The sequence below is a fragment of the Saccopteryx bilineata genome, chromosome 3, assembly GCF_036850765.1.
Source record: "Saccopteryx bilineata isolate mSacBil1 chromosome 3, mSacBil1_pri_phased_curated, whole genome shotgun sequence".
Classification (NCBI taxonomy): Eukaryota; Metazoa; Chordata; class Mammalia; order Chiroptera; family Emballonuridae; genus Saccopteryx; species Saccopteryx bilineata.
The window spans coordinates 90881911-90897148 of record NC_089492.1 but is presented as its reverse complement, the minus strand read 5'-3'; the positions used below and the strand labels follow the sequence as shown (position 1 = coordinate 90897148).

Below are 15238 nucleotides of genomic sequence, written 5' to 3'. Positions count from 1 at the left end.
GGGAAATTCTACTCTGTGAAGCTTCCCTGAATGTATACACATTAGTCACAGTTCATTCTGGGTCCTCCACCCCAGAATTACTGCTTATTAGAATGTGCCACAGAAACAAGGGCTATTTCTGCCAAATTTGTTTTGTATATGTCCTATTATTGTAACACATAAACATAGATGCTTACCAAAAACTCTATGGCATTAAAAGTCTCAATGGTCAAAATCTGCAGCTAGTAAGACTATTCCCAAGAGCAGAACACTAGTGAGCCTTCATTCAGTTGTTTTTTATCATTCATTTAAAATCTACCTATACCTCGTTCTATTGCTGTGTATGCAAGCCAACCACAGCAAGAAAGTACAAATGTTTTCAAACATCTTTGTAGAATACCTCTTATAAACTATTAACTATTGCCAGTAATGTATTTTTTAATGCCTGGGTCATCCTAATTGCACTAATTAATTGGGCAATCACAGGCATCAAGCAAGAAGTCTCAACATCAGGAAGTCAACAATGTATACTGAGAATGTTTCCTGAAAACAGGTCTTATTTTGAAGTTTCATATTAGTGACTACACATGCAAAAAGAATTAAGAATTGAGATCACTGTCTGAATCAAAGGCAAAAGTATTTCTACTGAGTTTGAATTATTTGAGTAATTCCACCAATTATCCAATTCATTTTGATTATATAGTCCAGCTAAGGCTTAAGAGTAAATAATTTTTTGATCTTTTTTAGTTAGCAATCATCGGCCTAATATTACACAAAAATAACAAGTTTATGAACGCTTCGTTTTCTTGCTTTTTATCATCTGTGTTCCAAGTTGGAAACTGGGGAGAAAGGCACTGGGCACACAGTTTTAAAAGGATCTGCTTTTTCCTTTCTCATGACCAACCGAAGCTGGAATGATTAAACAATGCAAATGGCACCAAATTCAGCCTCTCTCTCCAAGGCTGGTCCAGGGTGAAACTGTGAAGAGTATGAAGTTTATCTTCAGCCCCACTGCCCCTATAAAAAGCAGCTCTCAGCACAAGAACCCAGGCTTTATTTCTAAACTAAATTTAAGGTCATGCTGTTCCTTCTCCCAAAAGCGTTTGCTTCAACATGGTCTTCAATTAACAAATGAAAAACTATGGCAGGTTTAAGAAGCACTTTAAGTACCTGTTGTCAGGCAAAGGTTGTGTTTGGGGAGATCAAGCCTTCCCTGTCTTACTAAAGTTACATGGCATAAGCAATAAGCTACTCTGGCTATTGTTAAGTTTGACACTTAGATAGGTATCCTCTAAGTTAGTGTTTGCATAGTATCACATTTGCAAATCAGTGTTCACATTACCCTATCTAATCTTAACAAAGTCCCATATTCTTGTCTCTACCATACAGATAAGAAAGCCAGTTCCCTGCCGCCAAGTGCTGGGCCCATGGCTCAGGATCTTGTAAAACACCACAGGGGGGCTCTTTTCATTCAGGTCTACAAACTAATTTTTCCTCTACCCCTGGGAGAAAGGTGATAACCCAACCATGAATGTGCCCAGTTACCTAAAAGTATTTTTCAGTTTCTAAATCAACAACAATTGATTCTTATTACCCCAAAATATTTCACACACACAATATTTTTTTCAATATTGAGGTAAGAACAGAGATATAATAAATGTACCTCACTTACTCTTCTCATGTGGGGCTGAAACCACAATCAAAGGACAGGAAAAGAAGCACAGGACAAAGGACAAAGCTGTGTCATTCTCACATAATCCCAAAACAGGTGGCACTAATGGTTTAGATAAAAGAGCCAATATTTTTGTTGCCTTCACTATACATTTTTAATGATGAGTTTTAAAGAAAAATCGGCCTTTCCTCTATTTCATGATGCAGATATAGGCCTAAAGATACATGTAAATCCAGTAATATTTAAAATGAACTTCAAACAACTTTGTCACTGCTATTCAAGTTATGAGTTTTTATAAGACAATAAAAGATAAATTATTATTTTATGATGGGTTCACACTTTGACTATACCTGTTAACCTGCAACCACTGTAAAAAGGCGTGTATTTTCAAATGCTCTACACATATATCCATGTCCCATAGGTCATGCCTGACATAGGTTTTATACACAAATCACCCTAACTGAAAAACATAAACGACAATCATGGACTTCCAGCTGTATTTCTGGAAGTTTACTACTTGAAAAGATCTTTTAGATTAGCAGTTGGCAAGCTTTTTCAGTAAAGGGCTTTGCCGACCATACTTTAGGCTTTGAAGATCAAATGATCTTGTTGAAACCAAGCAATTCTACCATCAATAACATAGAATAAGCAAAAATGTAAATGAATGGACATGGCTGTGTTTCAATAAAACTTTATTTACAAAAACAAGCCCATGGGTCAGTTTGCCAATCCTTTCTATAGAAAATCAATTTACCAAGTCTGGCTTTCCTGGAAAAATGAGATAGATCCCTCGCCAGTTGGCTCAGTGGTAGAGCATCAACCCGGCATGTGGAAGTCACAGGTTTCATTTCCAGTAAGGGCACACAGGAAAGGCAACTATCAGTTTCTCTCTCCCTCTTCCCCTTTTCCCTTCTCTCTCTCCCACTCTCTCTTTCTCTCTCTCTCTCTCTCTCTCTCTCTCTCTCTCTCTTTCCCTCTCACAGCCAGTGGCTTGACTGATGCAAGCATGGTGGCCTGAACACCGAGGATGGCTCCTTGGAGCCTCCACCTCAGGCACTAAAAATAGCACAGTTGCAAGCATGGCCCCCAATGGGGGTCGCTGGGTGGATCCCAGTTGGGGCACATGTGGGAGTCTATCTCCTCTCCTCTCACTTAAGAAAAAAAATGAGATTTAAAAAGCATTACTAAAGCTAGATGTTGCTTACCTGCGACCCAATGGTTTCCTGGAAGCATCTTCCAAGTTGGGTCTTAGCAGCCACAGGATAGACATGAGGAATGACTTGCTGGTGGGAGTATGTGGAATGAACTGTCTGGGTCTTCTGGACGGGATGCCCTTGATAAGAGATTTGAGATTGGCCTGGCTGGGCTTCTTTTATCTTCTGGCCTGTTGGGCCATCGATTCTTGAAACCTGATGTATCTGGACTGAAGCCTCAGGAGGGTGCTTCACATGGATATTGACTATGTTGGGAGGAAATTTCACTAAAACAGATAGAAAAAAAAACTTGTTAATCTTGAATAATTAATATGCATATCAGCATGAAAGTAATTTTTTGTAGATTTTTTTATTGATTTTAATTTATTGTGTTTACATAGATTGAAGTGTCCCACCAAATATATCTCCCCCCACCCTCATGTTCCCCTCGACATACCCCTTGTCCCCCTCTCCCCAATGCCCTCCCCCCTGCCCTCCAGGATTTGCTTTCCTGCTCTCTATAACACTGTGTTATGTGTATAATTTTACTAATCTCTTTCCCTTCTCTGATCTCATCCTCTCATCCCTATGAAAGTAAATTTTACACATACATATATACTTACCGGTATATATATTATCATAGGCTAGTTTTATATATACATATGTATAATATTTATATATAATAAATATATAAGTATAATATAATTATTAAATATAATAAATATATAAATATATAATATTATATATATAATGTATACACATATTGCCACACGGCCATTAAATTAAGTGAGAATAAAAAGGTACACTTAAAATAAAAATTAACCTGAATTTATATATTTAAAAATAATTATAAAGAGAAACTAAAACCTCTCACAGTAATACATTCATGAGATAAAAATATTTTTTTCAGGAAAGACATAAAACTGAAATTCATGCAGCTTATGGTCAGAGGGAGGTACATCTTATCCAATGCAGGGGTACTCGGGTTACGACAGTCTCAACATACGATGTTTCAAGTTTCCGATGCTCACGCCCATAAAAACTTTAAAAAGTCACCCTGTTAAATTTCATTTCCTAAATAATAATAAAAAAGCCTTTAAAAAATTGGGACATGTTTCGGCTTATGCTATTAGCGTCATACTTGCGGACTACGTGAACTAGTTTGGTTGCGCGGAGGAAGAATACGCAGCAACACAACATATGAGAGAGGGAGTTGGCGTCCCCCAGTACACTTACCAACGCCATTTTGGAATATTAAAAGCACAAGTGTTCCATTTGTGTTAGGTTAGGGTGTGTTGCCCCTTACACCAAAATTTGGGTTATGTCACTGTCGTAGGAACTGAACTGTGTCATAATAAAGCCTCAAGAGTTGGATTACTTTTGAATTTCTCATGAAGTTTCATTGTAAAAGGTGTATATTTCTACACTAGATGAGGGGATTATTTTCCTAGAACATACTCTTTCACTCTTAAACAGCATGTTGTGGATTACTTTGGTGATTACTGGGACACACACAATATCAAAGTGTGGTATTTTCTATATGCAACAAGATTTACTTTCTGCCACTCTCAAAAAAAAATTTTATCTTCTGATGCTAACATTCAGGTTTGAAAGAATAACAGCCAATAACTCTCTGACCCCTTTTATAAAAAAGAAATTATGCATGTGTTAAGAGATGCCAGGTTTAAAAGAATGAATTAGTCATAGAATTTCTGAGCTCCAAGTGACCTAGTTTACCTTCCTCTACAGATGAATCAATTAAAGCCCAGTGAGATTAAGTGCTTGTTTAGAACTAAAACCAAGTACTCTTCAGTTACTAAACAGACTGGGTGCCCATCAGCGGGGACTGTGCACTCACTAGTTTACTAACCCTGGAAGGGTCAGAACCCCCCTTGCTCGTCTTTCTGTTCCCAGGCCCGGCCAGAACAGGGCCAGGCGCATTCAACAGCTCCTGGTGCTATGAGTCATCCGAGAAGGATGGGCTCCTTTTTATTTTCTATTTCTTAGAGACCAATCTCTACGGCCTAAAAAACACTTCAGCCACATACCTGGGCCCAAAATTCTGTCCCTGTGGTCATTTCTCAGGCCACAGATCACATACTCCTTTTTGTTCCAATACCAGCCGGGGCCATCTGCAGATACCTGGCTGCTGTATAGGTTTGGCAGGTTAGCAGAGGTATGACGAATGGGCAAAATCAAAATAATATGCTTACCTTTGACTCCTTGCTGACTAGTCATGGTCAGAGGCAAGGTGTGTGTCGAGTGGACGACATGGGTCCCCAACGCCTTTCCTGACTGCTGGGAATGCTGAAAAAGCTTAGGCACGCTGGCACCAGAGACCGGGATCTGACAAAGTTTCCCTGTGAAATTTGGAGGGCACTGGCATTTGTCCCTTGAACTGCACTGGCCACCATTCATACATGGAAGATGGCAAATTACTGAAAGGGAAAAGAGAAATCGTAAGAAATTGGTTAGTTTCTCAAACGCTGAGTAACAGTCAACCAACAATCCCCCCCAACACACAGTTCCATTACAGCCATCATATTTCCACTGACTTTTGAAACAGTAAACAAAAAAAGTCTCTATTATTCATGATCTTTTTCTTTCCATCTTAAGTCACTTAACTCTCCAATTGCTTGTGCTGTTCTCCTCCAACAATGGAAAGAACTCATAGAAAAATATACAAAGAAGCCACTCAGGATTACTGTCTGTCACGGTGTCCTTAAGTATCTCTTGTATTCTGTAATTACTTTTTCCTATTTACATACTAGTTTATTAGCTGTCTCCCTTGATTTTAAATTCCTGAGAAAAAGAGATATGTCTAGGTCAGAGACCTTTAGATCCTCAGCACCTAGAATAATGTCTGGTATACAGAGGACATGAAATATTTCCTCAAAGAATAAACAAAGAAACAAATGAGAATACTATAAATAATCTGAATGAAACATGCTGAACTAAATGCTGCTCCCTAACAAGGGAATTAGAACCGTTTGAATCCTGCTTTCCCAGAATTTGCAATCTCGTTGGAATAACACGACCACAGTGAAACCTAGAAGACACGGAGTGATCAGGAGCTTGGAATTTATTTAGAATACCAAAAGATAAAAGGGTAAAAGAATTTTAAGAGGAATTTTAAATTCTGACAAAATTCAGCTGATGGCCAATCTTTTTATCACTAATGAATTCTTCCTATCAGCCTTTAAACATAAGCAAATTTCCACCAGCTTAAAAAATAAAAGCCCCTCCATTCCATTTACTTACAGCTTCTAATGTGTTTAAATCCCCTTGTCCATAAGCAAACTTTCCCAAAGAATTGTCTGTTCACTTCTCCACGCACTACAAAAACTGGCTTGGCCAGGTGGTATTTCCCTTTCCCCACCCCTCTCCTGTGGAAACTACTCTAAGGTCCCGAATAGTCTCCACAATCTCAAACTCAAAGTGTCCAGAATGTAACTCAACCCCAATGTCTCCATTCACAGAGTGGTCCTTAACAGAAACTGAGTGTAGCTCCATCACTTCGCCCATACAAACATCCAGTCCCGGACATCCTCCCTTCTAAGTAAGCATCAAATACGTTAATGCGCTTTCCCATCACAGGGCCCCTGTCCCCTCTGAAACCTCATCACTCATGAATCTCACCCCATTCCCTACAATCCAGCTACACGGAGCTTTATTCAGGTCCTCATGTGTAAGACCCTCCTGCCCCGCTTCAGCTTTTACCCATGCTATGTCCTCGGCCTGGAATATTCGCTCCATCCAGCCCCCCGCCTCCCCTATCAAACCCCTACTTATCTCTTAGACCCTGCTTCTTCTAGAAGCATTAAACCTTACTTCTTCTAGAAGCATTTCTTATTGCCCTTCAACTAGGTCTGGTGCCTGCCTATGCCTCCAAGGACTATCGTTCACTCTCTGCTCATCATGCCACAAAGTGTACCGCATCACAAGCGTCTGACAGCCTTCACCTGTGCCTCATCTAACTCGAGTTCTGTGAGGTCAGAAACTTTATCCTGCTTTGTTGACCCCTAGCATGTAACTCAGAGTCTAAAATAAATGCAGCAGCTCAAAAGAACAGTGGGTGGAAATTCATGCCTACCACTCTGTCCAATACCATTCTAGGTCTACAGAAGAGTCAGTCCCTGACATCAAGAACATAAGAGCTAACTGGGGATTTGAGATAATACATGATACCTAAAAACACAGATCAATAACTAAGTGACAGTTGGAAAATATAAATTCTGTGGAACTTCGGAGAAGAGGAGAGTCATTTCTGGAAAGTCAAAATAAGACTTCAGAGTAGGGATCCATTTGGGATAAGTCTTTAAAACTGGGCAAGATTCAGAAAAACAAAGGATTGTATCCTAAGAGGACAGCATGAGAAAACGAAGAGGAGGCAGTCATATCTGGGAGATAATGAGAAGGTTGGTCTTGCTGAAACCCCAGGCTCCTGAGGAAGGGGTCAACTGATAAACTAGAAGATGTAGGCTTGGGTCAGACAATGGATAAAGGTCCAATAAAAGGTTTGGATTTTGTATTGGAATTAGTAAGTTATTTTTGAAGGCACCAAAGAGAATTAAATAAGGCTGAAAGAGTGTTCTAGGAAGATGACTCTTGTGATGGGATGTGGGATTAGTTGGAATCGAGAGTGATTATATTAGGTAAAGCCAGTTAGGAGGCTGCTAATATAAATAAAATACAAGTTGAAAGACACATGGATTGGGACAACGGCAACAAGTATTGAAAGAAACATTTAGTATATAATCATAAAGAGAGAATCAGTACAACGTGAAGATGGGCCCCAGAAAGTAAACAGCAGGCCAGGGAAGAGGGGAGACAGTGGAGGAAAACAGCCAGAAAAAATGACCGAGGTGACTCCCTAGATACTGTGTCTCATGTCTATGTGGCAGTTCAAGCCCAAACTGCCCATGCTGAATGGGGTCTGAAATGAGCTTTCTCCTGAGCCTGATCTACTCCGAGGTGCTGAGTAAAAGACGAGTCAAAGCGGACTCTAAGGTTGAGTCAAAGACTTCATAACTCCCACTTCAGCTCTAAACTGAATTTCTAAATCACAGCTTGGCTACCCTGGATGGATTCAATGTGTCATGGGCAAGGGGAGCCAGGCCACGATTTAAATGTACTACAAATAATTTATAACTGGAATACAGGCACACTCACTTTGCATGGTTCCAACATGCATGAATTTCAGTTTCCGCACTTTAGTTAAGTAACACCAGTCCCCCAACAACATGGTTCAAACTTCAGTTGCCACAGCGTATTAACTGTGAGTAATTGCATAAAGTACAGACTTTCCTGCTAGCTCTTCGGTCCATAAACACTACGTGAATAACAGATGTGTATTGTGATCAGTAACCAATCATGCTACTTCCTTCAAAGTCTGCTGCCGATTGATCCCTGCAGATGTGTTCTCAGTTCACGCACGGACGAGAAAGCATGTAATGGTGTTGCTTCCTCATCTCGCAGTGATAAAGATCACATTTCACAGAAGTGGGTAACTGAAAGAGTCAACAACAACAACAGCAAAAAAAAAAAAAAAAAGTGCATCAAAAGATGACAAATGGGAACATTGGAAGTGAAATTGGAAAGTGGTTGTGGTGAAAAGGATGATGGTGTGCCAGAGGAAGTAACATGAAAGCAACTCCCGGATATCTTACGGCTTTGAAAGCACAAAGGCTAAGATGCTGGCAGCCGATCCCCACTTGGAAAGGAGTGCGACAACTGACGAAGGCAAAGGAAAAACACTCCATATCATAAGTTATACAATGGGAAGAAAGCGAACATGTTTAAACTACTCTTGATTAAGTTCCACTCAAAGAAGGAAAACACTTTAATCCTCAGTATTTCTAACATTTTAAATTATGGGGCACTAAATAAATATTTAGCTTTACTATTTTCTTTCATTTCCCTATACATTTATAACCGACAGTAGAAGAGTTACACGTTTTGACAAAAACATTTTTTCAAGGTCATGGAACGGAACGCAAAAGTTTTTTGATTGTTGATTACTGAAATCCTTTTATACATGGTCATTTTGCATTAGCTTGTATGGTCATTGTTACAGTCCCGCACTACCATGCAAAGATGACTATCTATAATGTATACTAAAATAACTTCACATATAAATATTTCTTTTATAAACCAACATTAACCAATTGACTTTCACTAGCTATTTCTAGTACCAATAGCAGATTTTAAAATGTAACATGAATTCATTTAGTTTTGTTTAAATCTACCTTTAAACCCCTGAGATAACTCCCTACAAATGTTTCAAGGACCGCACTAGTCTAAGTGGACAAAGCCATAATCCCAGGACAGAAATCCAATAACCCTGTGTCTTTCTGGTCATAAACGAAACAGTTTCTGTTTGTCTTATTCTGACCAATAAAAGGCCACTACTTTAACTTAGAAAATTAAATTTAATGGGGTGACATTGATCAATAAGAGTACATAGGTTTTAGGTAAACATTTTGATAGCACTTGAACTGTTGATTGTTTTGTGTGCCCATCACCCAAAGTCAAATCATTTTCCGTCACTGTATATTTGTCCCTCTTATAACCATTTATGAATGAGAAAAAGAAAATCTATTCTCCTGTTCCAGCATTCTCTAAAATCTAAATTACAATATAAAGTTCTTGGCCTCGGCTCAATAAATACATGTTGAGTCTTTTGTAGCAGGTGATCTTTTTATAGCTAGTTTTTTTTATGTCTAAGAAAACAAATTTAAGATCAACCTACAAACTTAAGGATTTAACTATGAATGATTTCTTTCTGTTTCAAAAGTTCACACCACTCTCAGAACTTTGCCTAGTGGTATCTATAGTCCGTGCTGACAGCGTCCTAGAAAACCTTCTCGACAGATTAAGAGAAAAAAAGAGTAAGTTATCTTTAAGGCTGACTCACAGTGCTTGTGGTATGCTGGTTGCAGGGCACAGATATTTCAGAACATGTAACTAGTGGTGGCACACAGAATGCTGGCTGAGAAATTCTGTAAGTGTATCAGCTTGACATTTAGCTGGCCCTCACCATAATTCACTACATGGCCATCATATGGTCCCCTGGGACCTACTGAAACATCAAGAGGTATATGGGCCCTCAGCCTGTTATTCCAGAAAGTATAGTTTCATGACAGCCACTCAACTTACCTCATGGTACTGCTAGAAAAGGTCAAAACTAGCAAAAGGATGCAGGCTGGAACATGCTAGAGGTTTTAAACATATCCAATGTTTCAGAGTATTCTACCCTTTGCTTTGATCTATAAAACAACTTGTAGCAGTTTAAAAATTGGTTGACAATCATATTCACATTCCATATCACAAACCTGAACTTTGTTTAAATATACAGATATCAGTGACTTATATACAAATATGGGCAAACTAAATTTTCTAAAGATTTGTAAGATAAAAACCTATACCTTCTCTGTCCTTCCTGTTATCTTAGCTAACTATAAAAATATCCTGGCTGGATAGCTCAGGTGCTAAGAGCATCGTTCTGACACATCAAAGCTGCAGGTTCAAGGACACATACAAAATTAACTGATGAATGTATAAATAAGTGTAACAAAAAATCTGTATTTCTTTCTCTGTCTCTCAAATCAATCAATCAATAAAACTAAAAATACTTCAACTGTTTATCCTCCAAAAGATGCTCTAGGAACATACCTGAGTTTCCTGCAGCAACACCCCAACCAACTGTTTATCCTCCAAAAGATGCTCTAGGAACATACCTGAGTTTCCTGCAGCAACACCCCAACCAACTGTTTATCCTCCAAAAGATGCTCTAGGAACACACCTGAGTTTCCTGCAGCAACACCCCAACCAACCCCTGCTTTCTGCGCCAGCAGACAGACCGTTTCAAGTTACTGTGGCTGAAGCGGAACTGAGAAAACAAACCTTCGTTCGAAGGCAAGCCTCCATCTGTCATCTCGCTGAACAAGACACGCACATGACTTGGATCTGAATAGCTACTTCAGCTTTCCCACTTGTCTCTGATTAGAAGAATAATGTACCCTTAAAAGCTTTCAGCATTTTTGTTGATATCCCTTAAGAGTGTGGGGGAAAAAAAAGCAGTAATATTTTTAGAAAGTAGAAGTTATTGTTCTGTTTCCCTACACATACCTACACGACCCTCTTTTAAAGAGTACCCTTAAACTCTATTCGGCCTGACAGTGGGTTCCTACCGTCGCTTTTCAAAGCTTTTGGATAACAAGTATGTTAGATTACAATTAAATGCAGCAAGCCATAGCTCGTTTCAAGAACCTATCCTACTCTTAAACAAACAAACAAACAAACAAAACTGTATGCTTGCTTGTGATTTCATATATATCACCAAAAGAGAAACACAAACCTAGAACCAAAAGCAAAAATGTGGTCAGGTTCTTCCAAAGGTGGGACAGAGGAACAAGGGAGGCCTAACCCTATGCGCACCAAGGAAGGAAGTGCAAAGATTAGTAGGCATTTATTGTCAATCTAGGCCTGGGGTGGGGGGCGCGGTTAACGGAATACAGAGATTTACAACTGCTTGGCTCTAAAACTGCCTGCAGCCAATTCTTGATTATCCATCTGCCAATGTATATCAACTCACAGATGCCACCAAAACAACCATGTGAGATACAGTGGTCCAGAACCACCTGTCCAAGGAGGGGTCATTTCAGCTAGACCTAAAAAGGAGAAGAACTCAGTGACCCGAGTAATTGGCACAGAGTTTCTGCAGAAGAAGAAACAATGGGAGCAAAGATCTCGAGATGAGATTTGGTTTAGAAAGGCCCAGACACAGATAGGAGGCTGATACGCCAGGAGTGTAGGAGACAGGAAGAAAGTGAGAAAAGCTGGGTTCGACAGACAGGCAAGGGCAGATTCCTGTTTCTTTCCACAATCATATAGGGCAGCCTATAAGAGTAGATACAGTAAAACAGAAAAAAAATGTAAATAAAAACTGAAAACTGAGGACAGGCCTGGTGACTGTCAGAGGGGAGGTGGGCTGGGGACCGGGTGAGAGGGGGCGGGGGTTGAGCAGCACAGCCCGGAGGCTGCAGAAGAGTCACAGGGCCGTCGAGTGCAGCATAGGCACCACAGTCAAAACTACTGCAGGAACCGTGTACAGGGCTAAGGCGGGCACTGGAAATAGCAGGGGGGACACTCTGTAAAGTACATGACTGTCTAACCACTGTGCTGCACGCCTGAAACCAATACAAGATCATACTGAAAATAAACTGTAACTGAAACAATTAAAAAATAGATTAAAAAGTGAAAAGAATATAGGAGTCGGAGTCAGGGGAAAAGAAAGAACCAGCGTGAGTCAGGAGTAGTAGAACCCTCTTATTACATAAACACGAAACGAGCGTGCGAATGTGCTGTGTGCTCCTGGGCCCCCTTTTACAGTCTTGAGCCACCCTGAAGCCAGACAGATGTAAGTCAAATCCCAGAAAGATTAATTGAACACTCATTGAATATATAATCATTCAATTGGTAATAAAAGTTGTGTTTTTTTTTAATGTGTGAGAGATTAGTATTCTCAATCACGCAGCAAAAGGGAAAATCAGAATCCAAAGAAATCTTGGGGCAAAGGGAAAATGCTTAAATGAGAGTTTAAAATGCACCCACCATACTCCCTCTGCCAGAGAGAAACTTTGTTTTACCTGCTTTAGAAATCAGGAGACCATTTTCACCCCAACCCCACCTATCAAACATTAAAGCTGTGGCTGTGGATTTCAACAAATGCAAAGTATCAGAAATTCCAAGAACATCACTGGTTTTTAATGCTGGTGCCCATAAACAAATGCTTCAGTACCACATTCTGTTCATAATCGGAGGGACAGGAAGACCTACCGCACACACACATACCAGACCTTCTCATTTGGGAGGAGGCCATTCATCATCTCAGCTTTGTTTATAGCCTTCCTTCCCCTTATCATGAACCTCACCATAGCAGTGGGCTAATGTGATCTCGCTTTATCTAACTTTGCATAACCTACGGAGCTCCATGCATCGAGCATATCACACAATTCCACTCATACCTGCAACCACAGAAGCTGCTGGTGGTGCTAGCTCTTAGCATGCCAAATACCAATGCTCTTTTACCTTTGGGAAAAACATAGCAACATTTGCAGTCTGCGGAATAAACCCAAGAATCCCAGGCACCTTGGGATTAGGGCATCCTTTAGTAACAATCTCTGAAAACAGGGGTAAATCATTTTGCTTCATAGGTTACAGTGTCCCTGCTTGCCCAATGATCCAGCCAACAGGTTCTTTTCCATCCCTTAAGTTCTGGTTCTCAAGGGTCTAACTCACTTGTAAACACTGTGAAATTTAGATTTCCTCACCTTATCTAATGTGATTGTCAGGACTAAAATTTTAAAACGGGAAAAATGTATGTCCACTAGCAGTTTGCACAGAAGGGCAAGGGTTCATCTGATAAGCCAGGGGTCCCCAAACTTTTTACACAGGGGGCCAGTTCACTGACTCTCAGACCGTTGGAAGGCCGGACTATAAAGAAAACTATGAACAAATCCCTATGCACACTGCACATATCTTATTTTAAAGTAAAAAAACAAAACGGGAACAAATACAATATTTAAAATAAAGAACAAGTAAATTTAAATCGACAAACTGACCAGTATTTCTATGGGAACTATGCTCCTCTCACTGACCACCAATGAAAGAGGTGCCCCTTCCAGAAGTGCAGCGGGGGCCGGATAAATGGCCTTAGGGGGCCGCATACGGCCCGTGGGCCGTAGTTTGGGGACCCCTGTGATAAGCGGTACACTTTGTTTTGATTTTGAATGTATAATCAGACACTGATTCACAGGTAAGTCTCATACTTGCTGACAAAGCAGTTAATAAAATGCTCATGGGTTTATGAGAAGCTGACTCCATCTGGGGGAATGGTAGGAACATACCAAGTTGGGGAAATGATCATTGCTACACCCTAACGGGCAGTCAAACAGGTTTCAGAAAACAGGAGCGTGCTGCATCCTTGCAGACACTGCCTTTCACAGTGGTATCACCGTAGCAATCCGCTGGAACTCAACACCCATGTGCTTGGTGTGGTCTGGCATTTTCTTTACTATCATTGCAAAATGCTGTCTCAGCCCTGGCCGGTTGGCTCAGTGGTAGAGCGTCGGCCTGGCGTGCGGAAGTCCCGGGTTCGATTCTCGGCCAGGGCACACAGGAGAGGCGCCCATCTGCTTCTCCACCCCTCCCCCTCTCCTTCCTCTCTCTCTCTTCCCCTCCCGCAGCTGAGGCTCCATTGGAGCAAAGATGGCCCGGGCGCTGGGGATGGCTCTGTGGCCTTTGCCTCAGGCGCTAGAGTGGCTCTGGTCACAACAGAGCAAGGCCCCAGATGGGCAGAGTGTCGCCCCCTGGTGGGCGTGCTGACTGCCTCCCCATTTCCAGCTTCAGAAAAATACAAAAAAAAAAAAAATGCTGTCTCAAAAAAACAAATAATACCATATAAGCAACATGCATTATTTTGAAATAAGCTTAACAACCTTTTTGTATTCAATTCATCACTATCACTTGCATGGTCGGCTGTGGTGTCTCTGGAAACGAAGTTCATACTCGCACTAAGTTCATTAACATCTGCTTATTATTTGTTTAGTCCTCAGAAAAGGACTTGAAATGAAGCTAAATTTAGCATTTTAAAATACTGGCAGAGTCAAAACCTTGACATACATCTCTATCGCAAGGACATAAACCTGCACTAATCTTTCTGATGTCACGGCCAGTCCAAATTTTTATAGGCCTTTAAAGTCCGCTCCAATTACAGCCTCCAAAAGAGAAACCATCCTTCAAAGAAAGATACTGAATAAGAAACAATCCTAGGGCCATCTGCAAATGTGTACAGCATCTACCATAATTTCTGTGTCATTTATCGATCTGCCTTGTATTAGGAGTTTTTATTCTTCTTTCTCCTTCTGGATTTTGGATATGGTAGGAAAGAGGCCATGATGTTTTTCATCTTTCCCTCCACCACATTTCACAGCACAGTGTTTTACAGATAAGAACTTAACAACAACAAAAATGTTGACATTAATTCCTAAGATTTCCAGATGAAATAAAAAAATGTATCTACCCCTCTTTTAATTTTTTTTCTGAAGTGAGAAGCAAGGAGGCAGAGATGCAGATAGACAAGACTTCCGCATGCACCTGACCAAGATCCACCTGACATGCCCACCAGGGGGCAATGCTCTGCATATCTGGGGCATTGTTCTGTTGCAACTGGAGCCATTCTAGCACCTGAGGTGGAGGCCATGGAGCCATCCTCAGTGCCCGGGTCAACTTCGCTCCAATGGAGCCTTGGCTGTGAGAGAAGAGAGAGACAGAGAGAAAGGAGAGGGTGAAGGGTGGAGAAGCAGATGGACGCTTCTCCTGTGTGCCCTGG

General features: G+C 40.6%; 1 protein-coding gene across 12 annotated transcripts in view; it reads right to left on the bottom strand.

The window, feature by feature from the left end:
• LTBP1 (latent transforming growth factor beta binding protein 1) overlaps positions 1-15238 on the bottom strand; it is a 432506-nt gene that overhangs the window by 189275 nt on the left and 227993 nt on the right. For all 12 annotated transcript variants that reach the window (XM_066266871.1, XM_066266870.1, XM_066266869.1 and 9 more), the window contains 2 exons: positions 5058-5282; positions 2857-3131 (listed from right to left, as the gene is read on the bottom strand). In XM_066266871.1, the coding sequence (XP_066122968.1) occupies positions 2857-3131; positions 5058-5282 (500 nt within the window). The remainder of the gene's footprint in view (positions 1-2856; positions 3132-5057; positions 5283-15238) is intronic.